The sequence below is a fragment of the Colletotrichum jinshuiense genome, chromosome 8 (genome assembly GCF_051148585.1).
Source record: "Colletotrichum jinshuiense chromosome 8, complete sequence".
Lineage (NCBI taxonomy): Eukaryota > Fungi > Ascomycota > Sordariomycetes > Glomerellales > Glomerellaceae > Colletotrichum > Colletotrichum jinshuiense.
In genome coordinates this window covers 3,718,933-3,745,113 of record NC_139315.1, presented here as the reverse complement: position 1 = coordinate 3,745,113, position 26,181 = coordinate 3,718,933, and the positions used below count along the sequence as shown (strand labels likewise).

The 26,181-nt window shown below is 52.5% G+C and overlaps 6 protein-coding genes across 6 annotated transcripts; 5 read left to right on the top strand and 1 right to left on the bottom strand.

Moving 5' to 3' along the window:
- Positions 1-982: 982 nt before the first annotated feature.
- Positions 983-8,886, top strand: EsH8_VIII_000990 (uncharacterized protein; the record flags this gene model as incomplete). Its single annotated transcript, XM_083270032.1, has 7 exons — positions 983-1,193; positions 1,306-1,496; positions 1,711-4,830; positions 4,892-5,037; positions 5,150-6,567; positions 6,685-6,978; positions 7,061-8,886. 7 exons carry the CDS (start codon positions 983-985, stop codon positions 8,884-8,886), a joined length of 7,206 nt encoding a protein of 2,401 aa, XP_083129800.1.
- A 1,335-nt stretch (positions 8,887-10,221) lies between these two features.
- EsH8_VIII_000989 (uncharacterized protein) lies at positions 10,222-11,550 on the top strand (the record flags this gene model as incomplete). The annotated part of the gene is made up of 1 exon (XM_083270031.1): positions 10,222-11,550. The coding sequence occupies one exon, from the start codon at positions 10,222-10,224 to the stop codon at positions 11,548-11,550; it is 1,329 nt and encodes a 442-aa protein (XP_083129799.1).
- A 522-nt stretch (positions 11,551-12,072) lies between these two features.
- EsH8_VIII_000988 (S8 family peptidase) lies at positions 12,073-15,490 on the bottom strand (the record flags this gene model as incomplete). The annotated part of the gene is made up of 7 exons (XM_083270030.1): positions 12,073-12,744; positions 12,808-13,359; positions 13,419-13,604; positions 13,664-13,732; positions 13,793-13,849; positions 13,908-14,086; positions 14,140-15,490. The coding sequence occupies 7 exons, from the start codon at positions 15,488-15,490 to the stop codon at positions 12,073-12,075; spliced, it is 3,066 nt and encodes a 1,021-aa protein (XP_083129798.1).
- A 604-nt stretch (positions 15,491-16,094) lies between these two features.
- EsH8_VIII_000987 (uncharacterized protein) lies at positions 16,095-16,970 on the top strand (the record flags this gene model as incomplete). Its single annotated transcript, XM_083270029.1, has 1 exon — positions 16,095-16,970. One exon carries the CDS (start codon positions 16,095-16,097, stop codon positions 16,968-16,970), a length of 876 nt encoding a protein of 291 aa, XP_083129797.1.
- A 2,696-nt stretch (positions 16,971-19,666) lies between these two features.
- Positions 19,667-21,499, top strand: EsH8_VIII_000986 (ankyrin repeat-containing domain protein; the record flags this gene model as incomplete). Its single annotated transcript, XM_083270028.1, has 2 exons — positions 19,667-20,196; positions 20,350-21,499. 2 exons carry the CDS (start codon positions 19,667-19,669, stop codon positions 21,497-21,499), a joined length of 1,680 nt encoding a protein of 559 aa, XP_083129796.1.
- A 2,739-nt stretch (positions 21,500-24,238) lies between these two features.
- On the top strand, positions 24,239-25,678 carry EsH8_VIII_000985 (uncharacterized protein; the record flags this gene model as incomplete). Its single annotated transcript, XM_083270027.1, has 1 exon — positions 24,239-25,678. The coding sequence occupies one exon, from the start codon at positions 24,239-24,241 to the stop codon at positions 25,676-25,678; it is 1,440 nt and encodes a 479-aa protein (XP_083129795.1).
- Positions 25,679-26,181: the final 503 nt, after the last annotated feature.

The following is a 26,181-nucleotide window of genomic DNA, read 5'->3' as shown; positions in this document are numbered from 1 at the left end:
GGATCCTTTGTATTGCCGTCGTAAGGAAGGGCGAACACCTGCCTAATCGGGTCATGAGCGGGCTGTGCCGCTGAGGCTTACTGTCAGCACGACAAGGTTATAGTAACGTAGACAACCTAATCTACTTCGAATCGCTCGAGTATATTTTGACCTGTGGATACATTCAAAGTGACCCGCTTCATAACGTTGCGACGCTGACGGTGACATTACTCTGTGGATATAGAAGGATTCTGCCTATTGCGCTGCTTCCCTTAACGGAACTCTGGCCAATTATGAGTCTCCACTTCATGGATGCAAATAAGTCATAGTCGTAAGGCTGGCGACATTTGGTGATATCTAAGACTGGAACCTGGACATCCTTGCAACTTGTATACCAAAGCGGTTTTGGGTGGCCTCTTTTCAGAAGCCTCATGCAGTCCGAATACTATGGACCTAAGGCTCTAGATTCGCCGCCGATCCGGCCGAGTTTACCGGTAGGAAAACAACCCCTACCCCCTGCACAATAGGCATCAGCTGTACATTCTTGGCGGCCGTTGAAGCCGGCGTTCCTTCGGGCGACTTCCGAACTAAACTAATTTCTAACCGCATTCACACAATTCACTTCATGTGACGCTTCCTTATGAAAGTACAATCCTTCCTCTCGGTTTTAGGGCTCCCCACTGTTAGGAAGCAAGTCGCCGAGCGGCAATTTAGAATTAGTTGGCGCGCATAAAGACAGAGAAACTTATCACGACGCCTGTACATCCCTTCAGGGGGGCAAGAAGAAAGACATGGTATGTGTAAGAAGTAAGAGGTGTCCATATTCTTATAGGCTGGCTTGACACAAGAATGGACAAGTTCTTATAGTATATAATACACACTACATCCGTCTCTGGTGATTACGGAGGCTCTTATCTTCAATGCCTCATAGTCCGTGTGCTTCACTCTTTTGCACCCTAACGTCTGCCCTCGTAGCCTCTGTGGAAAACTCCCAGATCCTACGATGGCGTCCATACGGAGGTTGATTGTCTTTCTGGTGGTGTTGCTTGGCAGCATCAGCGTCTCCGTCGTCCATGCCAGCGAAAAATGGGAAAGGCTCAAAGCCCCGGCGCGGATCGCGTCCTTTCCCTCGGAGTTCCAGCAAGCACCCCCCGAGTCCCCTGACTACATGGTTGATAACACGGGCAATAAGCGAGGTGTTGCACCCATCAAGGGTAGGTTTCTCACAGCGCAAGTGCAATGCTATGCTTGTTTGCCAGTTTTCTTGCTCTCTTACTCTACCTGGGGTATTCGCATGCAGCACCAGAAAGCTAACAAATTTTGCAGGTACATACAATGGCCCTGTCTGGCGGGAGTCTGGCAGCTTCGAAGGGTACATGAAGAAGCTCGCTGAGAAGAAGGCTGCTGGCCTTCTCCCTAATTCTACCACTGGCGGCCCGCCAGTGCACACTAATAGCACATTGAAGAGCCGCCAGGGTGGCAGTTTCTGGCTACCCGAGTTGGGTCCACTTGGAAAGGTGTGTACTATTTTGTATTCCTTTTTTTTTATGCCTAGTCATGATCGGAATCATGGGGTAGACACGGTGGCTTAGGGATGCATGTTCGGAGTTTCCTTTGAGCCTAGTCCCACTATTATGTTTACAATGAATGATGATGTTGGAGAGAGAGCGAAGCAAGGAGGACATCAGTGATCTAGATAATTGCTCAATACTGACGGTTCTTCAAATATAGGCCCCTCATGCTGGAGATGGATATGTTTTCTACAGAAACGTTTTGGACTACGGTGCTGACAACACGGGAGCAACCAACACCGAAGAAGCCATTAATGCAGCGATAGTCGACGGTGATCGGTGCGGCGAGGAGTGTGGAAACACATTCGTTCTGGGCGCTCTCATTTACTTCCCACCCGGAACGTACAAGGTCTGCACGCCCATCATTCAATACTACCTGACGCAGTTCGTTGGCGACCCGCACGACCGGCCCATCATCAAGGGCTGCGACGAGTTCACGGGCATCGCGCTCATGGACGTAGACCCGTACGTGCCCAACCAGGCGCAACCCGACGGCACAGGTGTCAACTGGTACATCAACCAGAACCAGTTCTTCCGGCAGATCCGTAACTTTGTTTTTGACCTCACCGACATGCCGGCCGCCACCGACGAGCATGACCAAAAGCTGGTGCCCACGGGCATCCACTGGCAGGTCAGTCAGGCCTGCAGCTTGCAGAACCTGCTGTTCCGTATGCCTACGGGAGGCTCCTCGGGCGCGCCACCTACACACGTCGGCATCTTCACCGAGAACGGGTCCGGCGGCTTCGTGTCGGACCTCGAGTTCGAGGGTGGTGCCATCGGCTGGCGCGTTGGGTCCCAGCAGTACACGGCCACTTCCCTGAAATTCCGTAACTGCATCACAGCCGTGCAGATGGTGTGGGATTGGGGTTTCAACTGGCACAAGATCGACATCGAGGGCGGCAGTATCGCCTTCAACATCAGTGGCCGTGGCGGTATCGATGGCCAGGGCATCGGTTCGGTGTCTATCATCGACTCCACCGTCAGCAACGTGCCCATCGGCATCCTTACCAACAACCATGCTACCGCTCCGCCCAATATAGTCATAGATAACACGGCTTTCAACAATGTCGGCGCCATCGTTATTGTTGAGGGCGGCGAGACCTTGCTCGAAGGTGGCACCACCACTGTTGCACTCTGGGCCCATGGCCGCCGCTACATCGGCGGCAATGGCGAACGCGTAACCGGACACGTCGAGAATCGGCCCACCAAACCTGCGCCCTTACTTGACGGGTCTGGGAAGCTCTTCACGCGCCTGAGGCCGCAGTATGAGGACCTGCCGGCCTCTGCCTTCCTTGTCGCCACGCAAAACGGCTGCAGCAATGACGGCACGGGCGACAACACGGCTGCTATCAACGCTTTCCTTCAGCAGGCTGCTGCTGCCGGGCAGGTCGCCTACTTCCCCGCCGGCATCTACTCGGTTCAAGGCACCGTGACATTCCCCACGGGGTCCAAGATTCAAGGGTCCGGCTGGTCGCAAATCCAGGCTACTGGTAGTTACTTCGCCGACATGGAGAACCCCAAGGTTGTTGTACGCGTCGGTGAAGAGGGTGACGTAGGCACTATGGAGATCGTTGATATGTTGTTCACGGTGAAGGGGGCAACAGCCGGCGCCATCATGATGGAGTGGAACGTACACGAAAGCTCGCAGGGTGCTGCGGGCCTGTGGGATTCGCACATCCGCGTGGGCGGTGGCATCGGCACAGACCTGGACGTGGCGACGTGCCCAAAGTTCAGCGAGAAGGATGTGTGTATCTGCGTGTCGCTGCTCCTACACGTAACCAAGCAGGCGAGTGGCTACTTCGAGAACTTCTGGGCCTGGGTCGCCGATCATGACAACGATATGAGCTTGTACTGGGAGCTCGACTCATCTAAATCGCAAATAGCGCTGTTTGGCGCGCGCGGCGTGTTGGTTGAGTCGCAGGGCCCTGTTTGGATCTATGGCTCCGGCAGCGAGCATGTCATCTTCTACCAGTACGAGATGCTTGGCGCCAAAAACGTCTACCTCGGCCACATCCAGACCGAGTCCCCTTACTTCCAGCCTAAGCCTGTGTCGCCGTCGCCTATGGAGAAGGCATTGGGAGTGCTCCCTGGTGACCCGGACTGGAGCGACTGCACCAAGGAGACATGCGAGATGGCGTGGGGGCTGCGCATCCTCGACTCCGAGGGCGTGATGCTGCATAGCGCGGGCCTGTACTCATGGTTCAATAACTACGGGCAGGCGTGTCTCGTACCCGAAGACTGCCAACAGAAGGCGATGGAGGTTCGCGGCTCAAAGGATGTGTCAATCTTCAACATCTTCTCAAAAGCCGTTGAGGAGATCGGCACGGGCAACACCGACGATAGCAGTATCCAATTGTCCGACGGTAACCAACAGGGCTACACCAGCGAGATCAGCTTCTGGTTCCCCGAAGACGGTGAGCCCGGTGGCGAGGTCATCTACATTGGCCCCGAAGTATACACCACACACACAGCGCAGTGCGCGTCGCCGCCTTGTATTTTTGTCATGCCGCCGACGACCCTGCCAAGCCAGACGACCATCACAGTGGACCCGTACACAACGGAACTCGAAGTTGGTGCATCTCAGGGGGGCACATTCGTGGTGACCACAACAACTGTGACCATCACTATTGGTTCTATCGTCACGGATGTCGTACCTGTGTCCAACCACAACGTCACGCGCGGCGAGATCCCAGGGGCCCCCTTTTGGGTCACTCCAAGGGTGACCTTCCCGCCGACGGGCGTGCCGGTCACCAAACCGGACGGCGTTGTAACAACCCGCAATATCACACTCCCGCCTTGGCCGCAGATTATCAACTGGCCGGGTGGAGGCGACGTGAACCAGACTGGGCCTGGCCCGACGGGCGGGAGCACAAGGACCAGTGGCGGAACTGGCAGGCCCACGACGAGACGGCCGATAACGACCGGCCCGCAGCTCACCGTAACATTCCCAGACTCGACATATACAGCGCCCAATGTGTACTTCACGTGCCCGCCAAACACGCATTATGTACCGGAATACGATGCCATGATCACACTGAACGGCTGCGATGAGGCTCAGGGAGGTACGACACTAGACTGGAACTGCCCGGTCACTGCGACTGTTGAAATCGACGAGCCGACTACTGTAGACTTCCAGTTAGGTTGCACGCGCTGGACCGGCACATCGGAGCCTATCCCAACTATGACTGAGTTCCCTCCGGGCTACGAGCTCGAGTGGGTTGAAGAAGATGACGATGACGACGACGATGACCAGTCAACCTGCCGGTTGTGGTTCTTCTTTGTAAGTGATTTCTAAGTTCAAATCCTATGCCCTCATTCCCTGAAACTGACAAAACCTGTAGATCTGCATTGACTGGGGCCGTGTCAAAATTGGGGGCTGGCGCTGGAACTTTCCTGGTCCGGTCGTTATCATCGGCCCGCCTCCGATCAAGTGGCCATCGGGAGTCACCATCAAGGGCACACTGCCAGGCCCTTGGCCACCGATCACGTAAGGACTTATCCCGGTCTTCTTGTTGCATCTCTATTCATTTCCCATCTCTCTCCGGTGGCTCTTTACACAGCGGCCTTTTCCCTTCTCTCCTGCTAACGGCCCTATATAGAATCGGCAAGGATGGGAAACCCACGATTCCGCCTAATCAGCCTACCAACTGCGAAACGCAAGAGGCCGAGTTGTGCAGCACGTCGACCTTCATCTCGACAACGGTTAGGGATGGCACAACCAGTACAATCACCTCTTCAGCGACCACCACGTGCGACACCATCAGGGGCTGCATCGTCGTGGACGGCGACTACGACACCACCAGCACCCGCGGCAGCGAGTGCGGCGCCATTCCAGCGCTCCGAACTGCACCGCCCGTCTCCGCATTCCCGACACTGCCCCTGACCACCAGCGTTGCTGCTGCTGCTACATCTGCCTCCGATGCCGCTTCTGTTTCTCCCTCTTCTTCCGCTGCTCCTGCTTCCATCGTCCCCGAAAGCAAGACCAACACCACTAGGCGGGCGGCCGGAAGGCTTGCAAGGAGAGCAGAGCAACCGCCCCCAGCCGGGCGTGATCACGCCATGATCTGGGTGCGGTTCCCGGATGACCCCGAGGCAATCGCAACTATCAGGGGGTTTCTTACCAACAACGAGAACGATCCGGATATGCCCAATCGTCCTAACTACGGTGACTATAAGGAAGTCAAGGCCAACGGGGCCGCCGACGGTGGTGGTGACTGGACTGTTCTGTTCTTTGTGCCAAACATGAAGACTTGCCACATCGCCGACTTGAGGGCGATGAGGGTTGAAGTCGCTGATGCCTACGGTGTCTACGACAACAATCAGAAGGCCAACTCACCTGGCGATGGCGATTCGGACGGCGACGGCTCGGACGACGACTCGGATGACGACTTCGCCAGGACCAGGAGACAACGCAGGGCAGATGTCGTCGAGGTTGGCCCCAGAGAGCATTGGGAGATCTCGCAAATATCCGTGGGCCCCGGCGAGTATTGGGACTCGGACTGGGAGACAAACATGGGAAATGGCGGTCACCGGATGTATTACGACGCAGATATGTCGTTCGGCAAGGGCCAGACCATCTTCGTGCTCGAGGACGACATATGGGATCAAAACTCCGAGTTCAATGAGGACCACTTCTTGAATGGTGACTCCAACCTACCCCTGTCACGGCCGGGGATTCGCAAGCTGCCCGAGTTTGACTGGGGTGATGACAAATTTAACGGCCAAGTCAACTTAGAGCACGGTACAGCAGTTGCGAGCAAGGTTACGGGCTGGGAGCTCGGCCTGGCCAAGCAGGCGCAGATCATCGTCGTCAGGGACCGCAGCTACTTGCCGGAAGACCCCAACAACATGATCTGGGAGCGCCACCTGGAAAAGTGGCTACGCGTTTACAATGAGGTCAAGAGGCTGTATGCTGCTGATCCCAGCCAGCAAGGTAAAATCGTCGTCACCACCTCGTACGGGTTCGTCGAGTATATACACAGATTGGTGATCAAGCAGACTATGTTGACAAGGCTATGTAAGCGTCCACCCTCTCACACCCCTCCCTTACCGTCCTCTCTCCCTTGCTTCAAACCCTCAATTAATATGGATGTATCTTCCTTTGACTATAATCTGACCTGGGACGCTGCAATAGATGAAATTTTCAAGAAACTAGAGGACTTGGACGTCGTCATAGTCGCCGCCGCCCACAACAATTACAGGGACCTAGGCAACGACTTAAGCGGCCTGCCGCTCCGTTTCGGCGACCCTTCAACTGAGGCCCGAAGAAGGATTGATAGCCTTATCGTGGTTGGTGGTGTGGATGCCATGGGACGACTCGGAGCGCATACTCCGTACGCCGACTGGCTGGTCATGGCTCCGGCGTACCAATTGTTTACGGCCGAGGACGATACTTCCATAGGTTGGGGATCAGTCGGTAACTCATTTGGTAGGTCGTCCCCTCCCCCGGAATTTCTCTTTCTTTTTGCTGTCTAGGGGAATAAGCATTCGCTAACTCAAATCAAACACAGCTGGTCCTTTGATTGCGGGCCTTGTGGCCTACTGGCGCGGTCTTCCAGACATTAAGAACGGGTGGGGAGATGAGCTCAAGAAGCCCGCTAACGTGAAGAAGCTTCTGCTCTACATGCAACGCGCAATTGAAGAGCAAAATCTGCCCCCTAACCTCGATGCCTCGCAGGTAACCTTCGATGAAGACGCGTACGAGGAAGACCGGTGGGATCTCCCTCAAGTGCCCTTCATCTGGACCGGCATGCACAATAAGAAGGACTGTCTCGTGAACCCAGACGCACACCCCAGCTGCCCCGATGGCAGCCTCAGCAACTTAGAGCCCTTCGGCGCCGGGTGCATGCAGCCTGGAACACCCGACACGGCCGGGAGGAAGATAGTTGCCCGCGCCGGCGGCGTGTGCGTCTTGCGCCCTGGATCAGGCGACACTGGCAGCAACGGCCCCGGCCCGGGAGCTATCGGCGACCCAATTACGTACTCGCCTGGCCCGGCATCACCGACATGTGTTCCCGGATCCCCGGGTTGCGGTACGCTGTGCACAGGCTACTACTGCGTGCCATCACCGACGGGTTTCCCGCCGGACCGTTGGGACCCGGAAGATCCGGCGCACAGGCCCACGACACGGCCGCCCATCACTTCGCGACCCCCGGTCACGACGGAGCCGATGCCAACGATACCTCCAGAGTCGACGTGCGCCTCTTACACACCAACGACGATCTGCAACGGCAGCGGCGGGCATTCCGTGTGTGTCACCAGCACCGCGTGCGCGACGGCGACTATGCCAACGCTGCCCCCTGATGAGGATGGGCCCTACAGCGGACCGGGCTGCGCGAGCTACACATCAACCACCGTTTGCAACGGCAGCGGCGGCCGGAGCGTGTGTGTCACCGACAAGATCTGCATGCCCACGCCGCCGCCCTGCCCAGCGTGGCCGGTAGTCGGGACGCCCGTATGCCCGCCCGACTTTCCTGTCTGCCTCCGCACTACGACAGCCGCGCTGTGTGCCAAACAACCGGCACAGACCGCAGCGCCAGCGGCTATAGAAGCGCGACAAACTTCGGTTCCGACACAGCCTGCGGCTGCATTGGCCCAGCCGACTGCCATTGGCCGCTTCCGACGTCAGCAGGTGCAGCAACAGCATGAGCAAAAGGAGCCGAAGCCAGCACAGGAAGTCAGCACTGACGGCAGCGGCAGTATTGCTCTAGACATGGCTGCAGCGGTGGCAGCAGACGACGTGAGCATCAACAACAGCACCGGCGTGGTTGCGCGTTCTCAGCTTCTCGGCGTGCGACAGTCCGTGCCGGTAGGCTGCGGCGGGCACGAGACGGGAGGCTGCACCTCGTATGTCATTTGCCAGAAGGGTACTTGCGCAAGCATCCAGAACGTGTCATGCGTGCAAGCCTTTGTACATATCACTATGCACCCGATCGACAGCGAGGTGACGCTAGACGTGTATGAAGACGGTGTGGCCGTGTGCTCCTGGTCGATCAAATGTCTAACTATCAGCGCGCCGGGCTGTTTGACGGACTTGGCCAAGGGCGAGTTCGCCTGCGGCAACGGCAACAAGATCGCTGCCTGGGGCAACGGGCTGTCAACCGTCGACTACGTCTCCAGCAAGACCAATAACCGACACTATATGCTGTACCTTGGACAGGATGGCGGCGACCAGTACTACCCGTGCCAGGTGTTGGGTCGGTTAGTGTCTCTCTGTATCGATAGCGACTGGTCTGCCTCCGAGGGCCTTTGCCGCTCATCAGCTGCACTTTTGGACTCTCCGCCACGACGGCTGGAACTGGATAATGGCACGAACACGACCGTGCCAACGTCCTAATGATGCTGGGCTCTCCGCCGGTCTTCAAGAGGGTCGGAACAAATACCCACACAAAAACACACACACTCACTTGTAACCATCTACGATCCTCGGTCAAACTACCCACCCATTTCTTTATTGTAGCTTATTTCATTGTGCTATTCTTTTTGCTATTCTGCCCACTTGGGCTATTGTTCTCCCCTTAAAGGCACTCCTTACTAGACAGACTTCCTTCCCGTCTAGTCATCATACTTTACTAGTATTCAAGACAACAATAGTCGACCAGCTAGAAAAGTCTGTTTGCTCTAAAACTAAAGCCCCAATCTACGTCTGTCTTTCTTACCCTGTCATTTTTTATCGACGAAGCAGAGGAACAATATATTGAAAAGACTTTAAGACAGACCGCGAAAGTGCGACGTGAAGCGGCCTACAGTATATTAATTGAGAAGCTGAGCAGACTTCTATTCGATACAAAGGGCTATAAAGTGATTCATATTTACTATAAAGCACCTTTGTCTAACTTATGAATCTCCCTAAGCTCTCTTATCGTAAGATTCCGTTGGTTAAACGAGACCGAGCATTTATCTGCCTGCATAACTTCCGCGCAACCTCCCTATGAACCTGCTTTTTTTAGTACACGAATGCCTTCGGTGTCTCTCTGAGTTGTTTATCCGTGCTTCAACTTCACACGTTAGATATTTATATACAAAAACATGATGGTCTGCCTTGCCTGTTACGCGAAGAGCAGTTTGACTATTTTCATAGCATATGTGACAAAAGAGACATCCTGTACGTTGTGTCCGTCCCCCCCCCACGGGAATTACATTCAGCGGCCACGCACTCATGTGTGACGCTAAGACTGAGGATGAGGTTTGCATTATAAGATTGGATAACCAATACTTTATGAACAGCAAAAGCGTGCTAACCTTGAGGAGACATAAGAGTGAACGTGGTATAGCCATTCGGGTTTAAGGTAAGAGCTATCCGCAAGGATGATATCATTACTACCTGCCTCTATTGTCAGGATTGAACGGTTACAGCCGATCCTTCGGCAAGATTGGGAATATGCGTGTACAAGGTTGTATTCCTGCAGGAACCAGTTGTGGTAAGCCGATTGCTATCGGTGGTTATTACCCCCTAGCGCTGCTGATACCCCTGTTATAACAGCCAGCCTGGCAGGGCTGGTGGTTTATAGTGCTCTGTATTTCTCTCTTGTTTGACAACCTCAACCTAATAATATCAGTTACCTCCCTCCCTTCGATATTGCAATCTGGCATTGGCTAGCTAAGTTTCACAAGAATTTTAATATTCCACCACCGCGGCGGGGCACGCCCTTTGACTTGCATACTTCGCATGATGGATCAGACGTTATGTGAGCAGACCCCTACAGACGCAGGCACCAGCGAGAAACAGCGGTCGCCGCCAACCTCCCCGCTCGAATCCCTGCCCAACGACGCACTGTTGGCAATCCTTTCCGCCGCGTGCTCGACGGTCGACCTCTACGCCTTTATTCGCGCCTCTCCTGTGATCTATAGGGCCTTCTCCTCGGCTAAGCGGGCAGTGTTGGTCAGCATTGTAGCTAGGGATCTTGGCCCCGCGCTACGGGACGGCGTCGCCGCAACACTGATAACACCCGCCAAGGTTAAATACCGAGGAGCAGCAGATTACGAGGAGACCGACCGAGCAATCCAACGATACAAGGCGCTGCCCCACGGTGATGGGGGGCTGGCGTCGGCAAAGGGCCTTCCCGCAGACATGGTCGTAGCGCTCGTCCGGGCGAACCGCAGCGTGCAGTTCTTTATCGACGAGTTCGCAGAGTCCAGGCTCCCTGAGTTGCGCAAGATAAACCCGGACGCCGCTGGCCCGCTGACGGCCAACGAGCGGCGGCGCCTCGCGCAGGCCCTGCTCCGGCACCAGTTCCTAGCCCGCATCGAGTGCGGCAACTCTCTGCCACGCCACGCCGCAGTGGTCCACAAGTTTTTCAGCCTCCTGAGACCCTGGGAGACGCAGCAGCTGGCTGACTGCCACTCCTTCTTATGCCACATGCTGTCGTGCGCGTTTCCCTACTCCAAAAAACGGGCCGACCCGGCGAGATCAAGCTGGGTAAAGCCACAGTCACAGGTAGAAAAGGACGCAGCGCTTTGCGATCTCGATGCCCTGCACCTCACGCTTGTTGCGGAGCGCGCCCGCGTGGCTGCAGACCCGCCAGTACTGGCCGGAGGAGAGGCACCGCGCCGCATGCAGCCGGGATGGATGACGATTTCGGCACGCTTCAACTTCCTCATCGCGGGGCCGCTACCGGTCCAAGTAGGGTCCGATCGCGTAGCCGAGGAATGCTGGGGGGTCCGTGACGAGCTGTACCGGCGCGAGGATGCGATGCCGCCGCTGGTGCCTGCCGACGACCATGACAGTGCCGCTCCGCCGTTCGCGTGGGTCGACGCACATGGGGGGCTTGACTGTCAGCGATGGGGGAGACACGCGCGTCGGGAGGTGCTGCCAGAAGGGCAAGAGAGTACCACAGGCCGCCAGCGTATTTGGATGAGGCAGAAGCTGGAACGGTGGCGCTGGCTGGGGTTCATGTTCTGGGACAGGGCCCGCGTCGAGCTGCTCAAGACAGGGTTACCCGGATACACTACCGGATGGCTCACGGTTGCGCCACCGCCAGATGCGGAATGCGAATTCTAGACATTCACCAGGGTTTGAATATTTTGTTTGAAACTCTGGTAACACAGACTGTTTTCAAAATGTAAGACCAAATTTTTATTAGAGCTGTAACTTGTACTATACTGCCGTGAGTTGACGCTTTTAACTGTACAGGTATGTAAGGAAGACTGAAATGACCATGTGCAAATGATTGAAATTGATGAGCGAGTTCAACCAAGTTAGATTGGCAGGAGACGTATTCATCCGGGCTGCTAACAGCGATATCATCACTACTGCTGCTGCTGCCAACCTACCTACTTTTCACATATACACACCAGAATACAGTACCAGTTTTGACCTTTCGTTGCTTACGCTTGAAATACCATCGGTACGGGTATCCTGTGATACCAACAGTTACTTAGATCCTCCCGCATTAAATTATAAGCCTCCAATATTTGGTGGTCTCGTTGGACGTTGTCGTCACAGACCACCGCTGCGGTACCCATTAGATCTATAATCTCAGACATTTCGGCTACTTTATGTACATTTAATTCTGCCTTTACATTACTTCCGCAGAAACCTTCTAGCCAAGGCTGCAATAATCTCCAGCTGAGTCTCACTGACCCCCTCGCTGCTCTTCAACTTCTCCGCTTCGTCTCTAAATGTTTTCCACACCTCGATGTACTTATGGTCTGTGTTGCGGCTAGTTCCTATTGACGAGAAGGCATGCTGCATCTGCTTGCGTTCCCTGATTTTGGCCAAGTCGTCCCTCCGTATCGCAACGTTTGGGTCGTGCTCTTTCCTATTGTTGCTATGGATAACGCCCAACCTGACGCACTCGATGATGAGAGCCGCCAGACCGGCGGCAAGGGCGTTCGCCACGGAGCTACCGGAGTGGCCGTCGAATTTCTCGAGTTGATTTTCGTATGCGTCGCGGTCAATAACCACTTCGTGGCCAGGGAAGATATAGCTCAGCTCGTTCTCATCCCCGACGTTACTGCGGACGGCACCTGTAATCTTGGCTGCACCGATCCTAAAGCTGTTTGGGTTGCTGCTGTGTGGATATGTCAAGTCGGCTGACTTGCCTTGGTCGCTTGCCGCGCAGAACATCAGTATCCCTTTCTCCATGAGCGCCGTATGAATTGCTTTGTCAAACTCGAGGGGATCTTCCGGCGGCTTCATAGTCCAAGACATTGATATAATGTGGACTCCCTTTTCTGCTGCATATCGGATGCCCTTGAGTCGAGGTCAGAGATGATTGGAAGCAGGACCACGGTGCAGTATAGAATAGCCACTCACTTTTATGGCACTGTCAGGCTTAATCTGAAGCCTGGAGGAACCCTCGGCCTTGAAAGTCTGTAACTTGATAATATGAATATTGGCGCTGGGGCAGATTCGGTGTATTAACCTTGCCATCAGCGTTCCGTGGCTCGAAGATGAGGTCCAGAAGGGGGACACGCGCCGCGTTAGGCCGTCTTGGTAAGAATGAAAACTCTTGCCCTCAAACTTGATCCCCCTAAAGTCAGGATGAGTGATATCAACCCCATCGTCAATCAGGGCAACGTCAACGCGGGCCAGAGAAGGGTCGTTGGTACTGCTTGTTCGAACCTCGCGTATTTGATTGAAACGGTACGCAAATTCCTCCATGCATTGCATCCACTTGTGCAAATCAACCGGTCGCTCATGCTGCTGGTTGAACTGGGAATCGTTTTGTTCCATCGAGGTTCGAAGACGCCCGCCATTGGTCTTCGGATAAAAGATTCGAGGTTTGTTTTCGCATGGCCAGTTGTCGTGGAGTCTCCTCGTAAAGGCGTCCAAGTTCTCTCTGGTTCTTGTATCCGAATCCAGACCCTGAAACATGAATCATTTTAGTAAGGTGCATACATCTTGGAGGCTATTTCGGTAGGTACCTCAGTCTGGGTTAGGTGGATTTCCTTCAACGTTGGTATCAAAGCTAGGCCTTCTTTTTCTGACCATGCGCGCAATACTGTATTCTTCCCACTCCAATGTAAGTGAACCTCCTGCAAACACTTGCCAACATGAGCAAGAGAGACAGGGTCCAGGTCTGTTCTTCGCCAGTCGAGTATTTCAACGTCCTGACAGGAAACAGTAAGCATTGAAATTCGGTCACAGAGCTCACGGTTTTGGTCCCTACAAATGGCCTTAGAGAATTCTCAATGGCTTCGTCACTGTGAGCAGGGAAATTGCGATCATCCACTATTACCTGTAACGTCGTCAAAACACTGAAGACTAAGTATTGTTGTTTGTGGTGATCACCACTTACTTTGATTATACGCTTTACACCCTTTTCTGCCAGCCATCCAAAAAAGAACTCCATGTCCTACGAATCTTAGATCACATTGAACAGAAACTTCAACCTGTAATCGAGTCAAACATACCTTGCGACCCTGGTGTCGCATGTCTGGAGCTTGGTCCTCCTCATCTACTAGACGAATATCAGGAAACGCTACGTATTGCAACGCTGTGTCAAATACTAAATGGCCAAAATGCCTTTTGAAGTCTTTTTGGCTCAGCCCCTTTCGTGGACTGGGACCAAAATCGAACCAAAGTTCCTTGTCTATTCTGTATAAGCAGGCAGAAGAACCGCAGCGCTGGACGATTATATCATACCTCTCTCATCTGGAACCTTTAATGAGTGGGAAATAAGGTCTGGTGTGAAAAGGCGGAGATAGTGGATCTTAAGCAGTTCTGCAATATCATGGGAGGCTTGTATCTGCTCTGCTTCCAGTGAAGTCCGCCCCGCTGCAGGGATTGCGTGTGGTATTCGCGATACAGGGCCGACGGACGCGTTTCTTTCTTGACTGCTCAGTATCGTTCTAGGAGGTTCCATGCCCTTGGGTGTTGTAGGCTGCTTTACTGAATCCTGCCGTTGGATCCCAGGGTTGTTGAATTCTACCAGATCCCTCGGCACGGGTGGAGGTCCCATTCTCCCTCTTTCAACCTTTGGTGCTATCATTTTGGCTTCTGCGTTGGCCGCATTGGCCTCCGGCATGTTGTCTTTTCGGTTCTTTTCGACAACTCGGGATATTTCCTTTTGAATCTGTTGGCTGGCGCTGGCCTTTTTCCTAGCCTCCGCTAGTTTCCGAGAGTTTCCATGATATTGATAGACAGACAGATTATTTCCGTAGGAAGTTATCGTGTTATCCAATGCTTTTGGTCCTCGTTCCAGTAGCTCGCTGACAATTCCGACTTGGTATTTGCAGCATCTTTCATATTCAACGGCGATGTGAAGCGGGGTGCGACCCTTGAAGTCGGTGACGGTAAACATGCTTTCAGGGACGAAGCTGCATATGTTCTTAACCGTGACTGCCCGGGACTTCTCGTCGGCAAATTGGCATGTTAAGGCGGCGTGAAGGCAAGTGGGCTCACGATCGTTATCATGATCCTTACACTCGCTGAGTAGGGCGGTGGTAAAAAATTGCTGCCTCTTCTTGTTTTGATTTCTGCATGCAGAATAAGTGAACATCTCGTTGCCCTCGACAAGCCCGGCGGTCAAGGGTGTACGCTTCTTGTTGTCCATTGCGCCCATCAAATTGGGCAGTATCAAGATAGCTCGCGCCATGAGCCACTGCAAACCGGCAAAAGTGTGACGTCTGTAGTCATAATATGCCAGGTGGTGCAAGAAGTTGCGTCCATCCCGAGTGGTCACATCAAGCCACTGCGATTTCCGCGCAACAACAAACTCCAGTATCTGTTCTTTCTGGTCGTCGACACCCGCGGCTTTGAATTTCTGCGACTGGCAGAGCGCTTTTGCGGCTTCAATGTCGTTTTCGAACTGGATTCTGATGTGATCCTCGCTGGGCCCAGAGAGAGTAGTTGCCGATACGTCAAAAACATCTTCATCGTCCAAGGCGTAGTCGTCATCGTCGTCTTTTGCTGGGACAGGCACCGAGTCTCCGGGGTCATGATCAATCATGTCGAAGACCCTGGGGTTCGATGCAACCAATAAACTCATCGGCATCTTGTACTTAGGTGATAAAAGAACGACGTGACTGATGAAATACGGAGACTAAACCTTTGAAAATTGGATATTTCTGTAAAAATGAAAGTTTTAACGTTGCTCTTTGGGCAGGCTACGCCCAGCAGAAGACTACTTGATCACAGCCTTGTGAAGCACACCACTAGCCAGCCACTTGCCAAGAGCGCAATGCATGAGCCCTGGTGCGATTATGGCTCTCGGCTGTATCATGCGTCAGCAATAAATCATTCTGCATCTTTGGTGGCGTTACATTTGCTTACTTTGGCTGCTCGTTTTGGTGGCAGGGTGTCTAGGCTAAAATTGCATCTCAAACTGGGAAAGTACCTTGAAAGTAGCTGGTACCAGCCAATCGCGCAGCCTGATCGGGCGGTCAATCGAGTAGAAGTAGGACAAAACAGAAGGAATCAAGGCCAGATGGAGCCTTGAAATACCAGATATAACCCCAGCATCTTGGTTCAATCCGATTCCCTCTATGTTTATGAACGAAACACTTCCACCAGGTGCCTTGTAATATTTCCGTCCAAGACCACATCCCGGTCATAGCAACCAAAGGATTATAGTCCCGATATTAAAACTCATTATCACCATGAGTGAACCTCTCATCTCACTGGACGTACCTCTCGGCGAATACGTCGTCGGCGAGGACAGCACTTTTCGCACTGAAAATGTTTCGACGGAAGACTGGGAACGACGCAACATCATTGAGCGCACGCAGGGCAACATCCACACCTATGTCGAGTTGACAGACGTAACCCACGGAACCTACGATGACGACAGCGGAGACGAAGCAACACTGCTAGTCTTCCGCTTTCGATTTGACCCACAGAAGAATTCGAGAAGGGTTACGCGAGCTCGGGTCAACATCGAGTTTCTGGCCGTAGGAAAGAATGGAAGCGCCCCGATCGTTGAAGCAATTGCTCCTGAGGGGAGATGCGCCGTGGCGACCACCATCGACCATGAATCGATTACGAAGGGCGGTGAGCTGAATGTAGGAGTTGCGGGAGTGCCTTTCCTAGAGGCCGGCGGAGCAGCCAAGTTGGAGAAAACCATAAGCAGGGATGTCCAGGATGCCACTACCGTCACCGGCAGCATCAACCTAGGCAGGGGCATTAACTCGGGAGAATCGACTGTAGCGGCGTGGAACCTGCACGAAAACAAGCGAAGGGAGACCGGGGTTCCGGACATGGTCAAAGTTGCAGTCCTCTTGCGCCGCGAAGACAACGAGCCGTTCAATGCAACGGTCACTCTTGAGGCTCATGTGGACTTCGTGTCTGGCCTGGAGCAAATGTTTGCAAAGATACCGTTGGATGACCCGATTCTGTTCAACCCCAAGATGATGGCCAAGAAACCAAGAAGAGGTAGGAGCCATGGGACCCAAAATTTAGGCAGCATTGATCTGTACTCGCTCTGTGAAGCGCAGATGGGCCCTGAGGTTTCTTTTGTTAACAAAAACAAGGAGTAATGGGGTCCGGGGTAATCTAGAATGACTCCTAGTTTTATCCTTTTCGCCAACCAGATTTATTAAGACCTGGCCAACAATCAAAGAAGTACCGAAAACTGCTTGATTTCCATTCGAGTTCTGGGTACTTTGGAAATACATAATAATTTTTCGCTTCTGCTTTTGCCTCAGCGTAGCCGAAGTCACGACCTGATCCTGCAGTCAGCACCATGCAACCCTCAATGAAAACTCAGCCCCACACGTAAGCCTAGTAGTCTGCTCGGGCTCTAGTCCAACAGTGCCGCAGATGTATCGTCATCCATCATTTCCCATAGCAATTTGTCCTGCCACGACGTGCCGATTTGCTCAGGAATCGTCTGGAGTGTTGTTTCTCGGCAGTGGCAATCATGAACGACTCGACGGAGGAGAATCTGAATGAAGGAGAACACCGTGATAACGAGGTGGCCCTCGTGGCCTTAGGTGATGTGGTGGATAATCAAGGCGATAAAGCATACCAGCAAAACGGTTCTCAAAGCCGTAACCATGAGGACTCAGAGCCAGTCCCCGAAATAGAGCCTCACAAAATCGGGGTGGAAATCGACAATCCTGACCTTGGCGAAAGCGACGAAAAACCCGCTTACGAGTGAGTATCCTGCACGATGCATCAGCCATTCTGCATCGCAAGTTCTTGTCCTGACTATCAATCTCAACTGTCAAGCGTTGTGGGAATTCATGGACTCCACGGCCAAAGTAGGAATTCTTGGAAGGCACCGGAGCCCAGCTCTGAGAACACCCTTTGGCTTTCAAAGATCTTCTCCGACAAGTCCAAACATGGGAGAGTTATTCTTTATGGATATGACTCTGGTGACGCGTCTGGGGCCTGCTTCACGTTTCGGGGCATTTACGCGGAAGCGAGAGTCTTACTGGAGAGACTCCATGGGCTTCGCACTCCAGAAATACAGGTTTGTCTCATACGAAACATCAGATTGGCCACCAACACCCGTCATCGAGTATAACTAACTATCTCTTCGGAATAGGCTGAAAGGCGGCCAATATACTTCATTTCGCACGACATGGGGGGGCTGATCGTCAAAGCGGTAAGGACATGATATATGGCGATTCTCCGCCCTCAAGCTTGACTAATTCGCTTACCATATTAGGCATTGATCTTAGCCAGCCGTGAAAACAGTGAATATGCTGATATTCTGCACCATACCCGGGCGGTTGTAAGTTTTTTTTTCCTTGAATGGCTACTTAGGTTTGGTGGATTGTTGTAACATGCCGTCTTTAGGTCTTTTTTGGCTACCCTCACAGGCACATTACCACCGACACCTTGGAGGAGCAAGTAATTCGTCTTCTATCTCTGAAGCCAAACTACTACCCAGAGGGTCGTTTGGTTAGGCTTGTAAATAGCCTCTCCAAGACAATCATCGGTATTAACGGCGCGTTCATACATACCAAACTGTTATCTCAAGCATGCTTTGTCAACATGATTTCAACTCATGAAGATTTGCAGCAAATGGTTCGTGAGATCTTTTTCATATAAAACCAAATTCTTTCATATAAGACTGATTGCTTATAATTCTGAAGGTTTTTGATCGTTTTACTGCAACTATGGGCACTTCCCTCGAGGTCCAAGAGCTCATCTCAAAGTCACATCTCGAACTACCAGTGACCAGCAGTTCTCCTCTTCAAAATATAAGTAACTCCGATTGGCTTGGTACGTGTAACCTTCAAGCTTCATCATAATTTCGTCTAACCAAGTGTTTCAGGGGGTGATATGTCTAACGAGTCTTTTGACGTCCTCCGGCAGAGACTCAGGAGAGCATCGCCTATATATCCTTCTCTAGAGGGACATGGATTCTTCAATATCTCGGAACTTGAGAACTTGGCCCAAAAGGAGTCTAGCCAGATTATCCATATACAGTGCCCCTCTGGCGCTAGTTCTGTCTCAGAGAAGGTACAAAACTATCTCCGGGAGGCTAGAACAACCGACGACCTGCTGCTTTACTTCCGCTTCAACGCACAAGACATCCGGTTTAGCACTGTTACAAACATGCTCGAAAGATTTATTATCCAGATCATCTTCAATCGGACGAATACACTTGGAGCATCAATGGATCGAGTTCTTGCACTTAATTCTGGGCTGGAGCAGTGGACTCAAGAGGAACTTATTTGCGATTGGGAGTACCTTATGGTCTTCTCTAGCAAGTTTTAACCATTTTAACGAATCATGATAGGAGTTGCTAACCTTAGATATAGATGTTTTGAACAGCATACACATTTTAGGGTGCCTCGATGAGTGTGACGAGTCATCTCTTCGGTTTTTGTCGCGCCTCCGGCAATATGTCACGACGACTGAGTCCGCCCTCAAAGTTGTCATAATCACAACCAAAGGAACAAGCAGAGATAGACAGATTGTTGACGAATTGTCAAAGTTTCCCACGGATTTAGTTGCTTCGATTGATTACACTCTTCCCAGTCGAATATCCATTCAAGTGGACTTTGAGGTATCTATGCTGATGCAGCAAAACCATCGTTTCGATACAAACAGTTTTCAGAACAAAATAACAGACTTTGTTTCTCGCCATACGATGGACCATGAGCTGGTTTCATTGCTAAGCGGGTTACTTGAACGCAACAGAGACCCTCTAAAGTCACTGCCCCGTCTGCTGACTCCGCCAAACGGCACTGGGCCAGAATCGATCTTCGAATACATCATGACCGAGATTCCACATGAACGCCGGCTATGGGCTCAGAGACTGATGTCTTATATGCTCTCGTCATTTCGACCGCTTCGAACATTCGAATTCTCCTACATATCAGAACTGTGTCTCGACCCCAAGGTCGCAACGCATGCATATGAACAGGAGAAGCATGACTGGGTCTCCCTCAAAGGAATACTTGAGTATTTCGGCGGCATGCTTAACGTAACCCATGATGAGGTACAGTTCAGCCACTCGGCCATTCGCCACTGGCTTCTGGCTGGGTCTGAGGCGAACAAGTCATGGTATAAACCCAAGACAGAAAGTGACCGGCACCTCGACATCCTCAAGATATGTCTGGCACATCTGTGCAAAGAGTTTGGCCCATCCGACTCAGTGGAATTTTGGGCTGCACAACTTCCTTACGTAACAGAGTTTTGGACTGCCCATTGGAAGAGAGCAGGCCGTCTCGAGGATCTGAAGATTTTGGAAACGGTTTTCGAACATCAACCGACTTTTGGGCGCTGGATGGACGCTTACGCATTGTTTTCAACCACCAAAACCACACCAATCACAACCAGACATGATCAGCTCCCTGTTGCAGCACATTTCGGACTTGAGGACATCGTCAGTTCTCTACTCTCGACAAAACATGGTACCCTTGAAGCAAAAGGTCAGGCGCTGGTTGAATCGTCTAGAATGGGCGAACTCGTCACCCTACGGATTATCCTCGAGTCATATCCTTTGGGCCTAGACTTCAACGACTGCCATCTTCACGAAGCAGTTACTGCTGCGTCTCTTCGCGGACATGGTGAAATCTTGCAAGAGCTCATATTGAGCATCCGAAACCCTCGCAACTCACTGTATCGTCAGGGTAATATGCAAGACGTACTTCAAGGAGAGTCATCGAATAAAGAGAAACTCGAGCCCCAGCACGAAGATGGCCAGACAGCAGGAAAATCTGTATCAGAGGGCGACAAAAATATTCAGTGCGAAAATAAGCCTGATGCAGAATCACTGCAGCAGGCCTCTGACAAGGACGGCTCAGAATCTCGGGATACGTATGGCCCGGTGCATTGGATGGCAATGGCCCTCGACCAGGCATCCATGGTAGGGCTGGATGACGTCGTTGAGAAGCTTTTATCTCTGGGTGCGGATCCAAATGCCCCAGGAAGGCTGAATAACGAGTTGATTTTACCCCTGCACCGCGCTGCTCGTTGCGGCCAAGCAGGCGCGGCGGAGCGACTCATAGCTGGTGGAGCACGTATCGACGCGCAGGATCTAAGGGGTCGTACGCCATTGCACATGGCAGCCGGTAGTACTAGGGCACATGATGTGGTTTCACTACTACTTGAGCATGGGGCTGCGGTCGATTATGAGAATGACTTTAGTTGGACTCCTTTGCACAATGCGTGTCAATGGGGAAACGTGGCGTCAGGCGAAGCACTACTTCAACACAAGAGCTTCCAGGAATACATCCCTGCCGACAAGGAAAATCAACCACTGTGCCTCGCCGTAAGAAGAGGGAATTTCAAAACTGCGAAAGTTTTGCTTCGTTTCAAGGCAGATCCAAACACACGCGGTCGGGAGAACGAAACCGCGTTGATGGGGGCCATTCGCACCAACAGAAAGGACCTCTGCAGACTCCTGCTAGAATACGGGGCTGATCCAGATCTGGCACCTGAAGGGTCACAGTTACCGTTGATTCAGGCCGTTTGGAGCAAAAACCTAGATATAGTCAAGCTACTCATCGATCATAAAGCCAACATCGAGGCAAAAGAGATTCGAGGGAATGGTTGGCAGCGTACGCCACGTATGTACCCAATCTACGGCGAAACTACATTTTAACAATGCTGACCGCAAATAGTTCATGTCGCAGTATTCTCCAGGAGCGCCGAGATGGTTAAGCTTTTCATCTCACTAGGTGCTGACCCCAACGTTCTTGACTCAGATGGCTGGTCTCCTCTGTGGACAGCTGCAACGTACGGCTTAGAGGCCATTGTGCGGATGCTTGCCGAAGCCAATGCAGATGTAAACGTGGTTTGCAGCGAGAGTAAGACTACCGCATTATATCAAGCGGTGGATCATCCTGAAACCGTCAGGGTTCTGCTTGAATCTGGCGCGGATATCAATGCGCAATCAAAGTCGTGGACACCTTTGGCCTACGCAGTGAGTGCGGGCTACCTAAAGTCCGTTGAAATCATGCTATCCGAAGCAAAAACTCGCCCAGATCTGTCTTTGGACTGTTACAAACCGGCGATAGCCCATGCGATCTGGTCAAACCATGCGGAAATAATATCGATAATTCTGGAAGCTGGGGCAGACGTCAATCTCAAACACAGTAACAACATACCTCTCATCTCTATTGCTTTTCGAGAAGAGAATCCACTCTTGGTTCGGAACATCCTCGAATACAGGCCAGATCTCTCCCTTACGGACACCTTTGGCAATACACCCCTGCATTATAGTAGCTCAAAAACGCCAATTGAGTCTGTTCGCCTCTTGATCAACGCAAAAGCAAACATCAAAGCGCTCAACAAGTTCAACAGTACACCATTCATGACCTTTGTAATGAATGACAACGAAACAGTGGTCCGTTATCTACTTTCGAAACATGTCAGCCCTTCGGACCTAGCAACACTCCCTTCGGAAGACGCTCGTGGCCCACTACATATCGCTTGCCAGCATGCATCACTCTCTATGGTCCAGCTACTAGTTGAGCATGGCTGCGACATAAGTCTCGGAAGTACAGCATACCACGGCACACCCTTAATGGCAGCTACACTTCGCTGGCATTTCATTAACCAGGAAGGTTCAGAAGAGATCGTCAGGTATCTCTTGGATAAAGGAGCCCGGCCCGACATTGGTACGGGCTTATTTGGATGTCCAATTATTATCTCTGCCTTGAGCGCTTCGTCCAAAATTGTCAAGTGGCTCCTCGAACGCGACATCCCTCTGGATGTTGAAGACACCTTTTGTAGAAGGCCGGCTCATCTTGCGAGTTACAACTCCCTCGAGGTGCTAGAGGTCCTCGGAATCCCAGACTCCGATTTCGCATGTAGAGACGTTGTCGGCCGTGTCCCTCTTCACTATGCTGTGCTTAGTGGGCAAGTTGACCTTGTGAAAGAGGTTTTGGAACGCTCCAAACGAGTTGCTATCGGGGTCGACGTCGAAGACATGGACGGTTGGACCCCGTTACTCTGGGCGGCACGTTCTTCATCGGTCTTCGGGTGGAAGGAACGACGAACGCCGAATCATGAAGAGGTGGTATCCTTTCTTCTGTCAGAGGGAGCGAGAACCGATACATCTGGCCGTGTTCCAGATAAATCTTGGACTGCTACTGAGATTGCTTTCTTTCATCATGCTGACAGGTGAGTAAGACGCACGCTCGCCGGAGCTCACTTCCCAGAGAAATGTGCTGGAGCTTGAATCCAGCACCCTTTTGAATTCCGATGCAAGTTTCTATCTTAAACAATAGCGGCTAACAACTCGCGTGAATCAGTATCGCTCGACTTATCAGGGCGACAGAGTCGCCAAGCAAAAAGTATCCCAAACATAGGAGGAGAGGGCAAAAGCATGATAGCCGTTTTTGCGACTGTTGTTTGGTCCAAGTTTCGGGCACATACTTCACGTGCTCAAGCTGCCTTGATTTTGATGTTTGTTTTAAGTGTCATATGTCTGTATCCTTGATCCACCCCCAGCATGAGTTCCTAGAGCAAGGTTCGGGTTGGGACTCGAACACCGACGACGCGGACTCGGATGACGAAGCAGCCAGTGCACCGAGATCTAAAGAAGATATCTCTGTGGAGGATAGAACGCAGGCTCTTGAAGATCAGTTTGATGACGAGGTTGTGGGAGACGACGACTTGACCTCAAGCTCGTAATGAGCACGCGACTATTTTTCAAGACGTCCATATAGTGTCTTTTGAGAAATAAATTATAGGAAATGTGGTACAAGATTTCAATACGGATACATGTTGCCACACTGACCAAATCCATAACCCGAGTATGAGCAACCAGAAAACGGGCCCATGGGCTCCAAGAGACACTCTGCACGGCTACTCGCCTCAGGCTCTAGGTTGCATCGATTAGGCTAGAATCCAATTCAGAACATGAAATGTAATTATTCATATGGGCCTCTCGACAACACATCTATGGACAACCTGCAATACAATACCGAGACGGCGTGCTGTGTTCCGGGCTTTCGGGGTATGCTGTGGTTTAGTTGGTGGCTGTGTCCAGTACGGATACTCGGGATAGGTGATACGAAGGCACAGCCATGAGGGCCGTCAGACGAGGCCGTTTTGGCAGTTAATTCCTGCCTGGAGGACATCAGCCGCCAAGAAAACAGGGGTAGGGATGCAACCCAAACGCTGAACCCAAATCAGGCTCTGGGAGCAGGGCATACCAGCCAGACTGCACGCCTTCCACCTTCTACCCAGCCTCTTTGCCTTCTTGACGTTCTTGTTTTGGGCAAGAAAAGGCCAATAGTCGTACTTATTTGCACTAGAAGCTGTGTTCCCTCTTTGGCTTTGCGGAACCCGTACACTGTTCTACGTTCGCGTTCAGAATACCTTCGTTTTTAATATGAGTGGTTCCAGCTCACACTACCACCGACACCGCCCCCGCAAGAGCTCCCGGGCTGAGTGGGACTTTGTTTACGACTTAAGCTCCGATACTCTATCCAGCTCTCCCAGCTCTACATCGAGCAGCGACGATGACGACGATGACGATAACGATGAATACGACGAGTGGGACGGCAACACCGTCTGCCAAAGCGAGGCGAGCCGTCCGAACAAGGGCAAATCAAGCCAGAATAAGAGCAAGTCTAGTGGCCCAACTCCGCTCAGCGGAGCGGCTTTGAACCACCTCATATGGCCTCGCGACAAGCGCCGCCTCAAAGTCCGCTTCCTCAACGGCGACTCAAAGTCCAAGCGAGTCGTCAAGGATACGGTGAGGGAGCACTACCACGCCGTGCCCATGGGCATGAGGTTCGAGTTCCTCTCGTCGGAGGACCCCGGTCCATCTGACATTCGCATCTCCTTCATTGACTCGGAAGTGAGCAGCTGCATGGTCGGCCGCAACGCCGAAAAGAACCCCGGCAAGGCGAGCATGTGGCTGAACCTCGACCGGGGCACGTTGGGCATAAGAAACAGGGACGACGTGCGCTGGTGGCGGCAGCACGACATATTGCACGAATTCGGCCACGCCTTGGGCATGGAGCACGAGCATACCCACCCGGACTGCAACATCAAGTTCGACTTCAACGCCATACTGAGCGGCAGGTATAACGGAGACGCCAAGAAGATGCACACGAACTACGACAAGATCTCTTCGAAGCAGGTAACACTTTCGGCGTATGACCAGCATTCCATCATGCATTACCCCGTGGTTACACAAGACACGACGAACGGGGCAAAGCCCGTCCATCCGAAGAACGTGCTTTCGGACGGTGACAAGAAGTACCTTATGCGCATATACCCCGCTGAAGCCAACTTGGAGCCGGACTCGAAGCCTGCTCACCCGCAGCGGCCACGAAGGCCGACCACAAAGCCGGAACCGATGCCGAAGCCGCTACCACCCGATCTGCCACGCCCGTCTCGTCCACATCGCAGGGCAAAACCAACCATAATGCCGCAACTGATGCCGGAGCCGCTACCGCCCGGTCCGCCACGCCCGTCACACCCGCAACGTGGAGAAAGGCCGTCAAAAAGGCCCGAGCCGAAGGTGGAACACAAAGCAGAACAAAGGATCACGGGCTCAGGCTACAACATTATTCGGGGCGGGAACGTCGTCATCTCGGGCTCTGGCACGACGGTCATCAGAGGTGGCGGCAACGTGACGGTGTCTGGTAGTGCGAACGTGATTGTCCACGGCGACAGCAATGTACAAGTTTCGGGCAGCGCCAGAGTGCATGTGATTGGCAGCGGCACAGCGTCGGTCGCCGGCTCTGCTATAGTGTCTTTCACGGGTGCTGCCACCGGCGAGACTTTCGGCAGCGGTAGCATTCGAGCGTTTGTGCGTTAGGTTCGTGAGTGATTGACCCATGTATTCGTTTTTCTTTTCCCCCGATTTTGAGGTGACGGTCTCCTCGGTAGGAACATCCGGGAAACTTCTTCGTAATTCCCAGGGCATTCATGTGTTTTCTGCTTACTTACTTGCCCATAACTTGCTATATTTATTGGCAGAAACTGGTTTAAGGCGTTGTTCGGATGCTCCAAGGTGTTGCTTCAATTAAGCCCTTTTAATCCGTCCAGTTTTGATATAGTCGTTCGTGACCATTACGCTGTAAAGGGAGCTGCAATTTTTAGATTCGTGGGCCCAGGAGAGCTGGTGTCCGCGCCGCTACCACGTCCGACCCTTGATCAGTTGGCTGAGATGACCAAACGCTCTGGTGGCGCATTTTTCCACTTGGGGCCACACGATTCTGGCCACGTATAAAACCGCATAGCCTCTGGGGCTGAGCTGTGAGTATGCCTGGCCAAACCACCGATAGAGGTCATCGAAAGCGCCCCCCAATTGATTAGCAG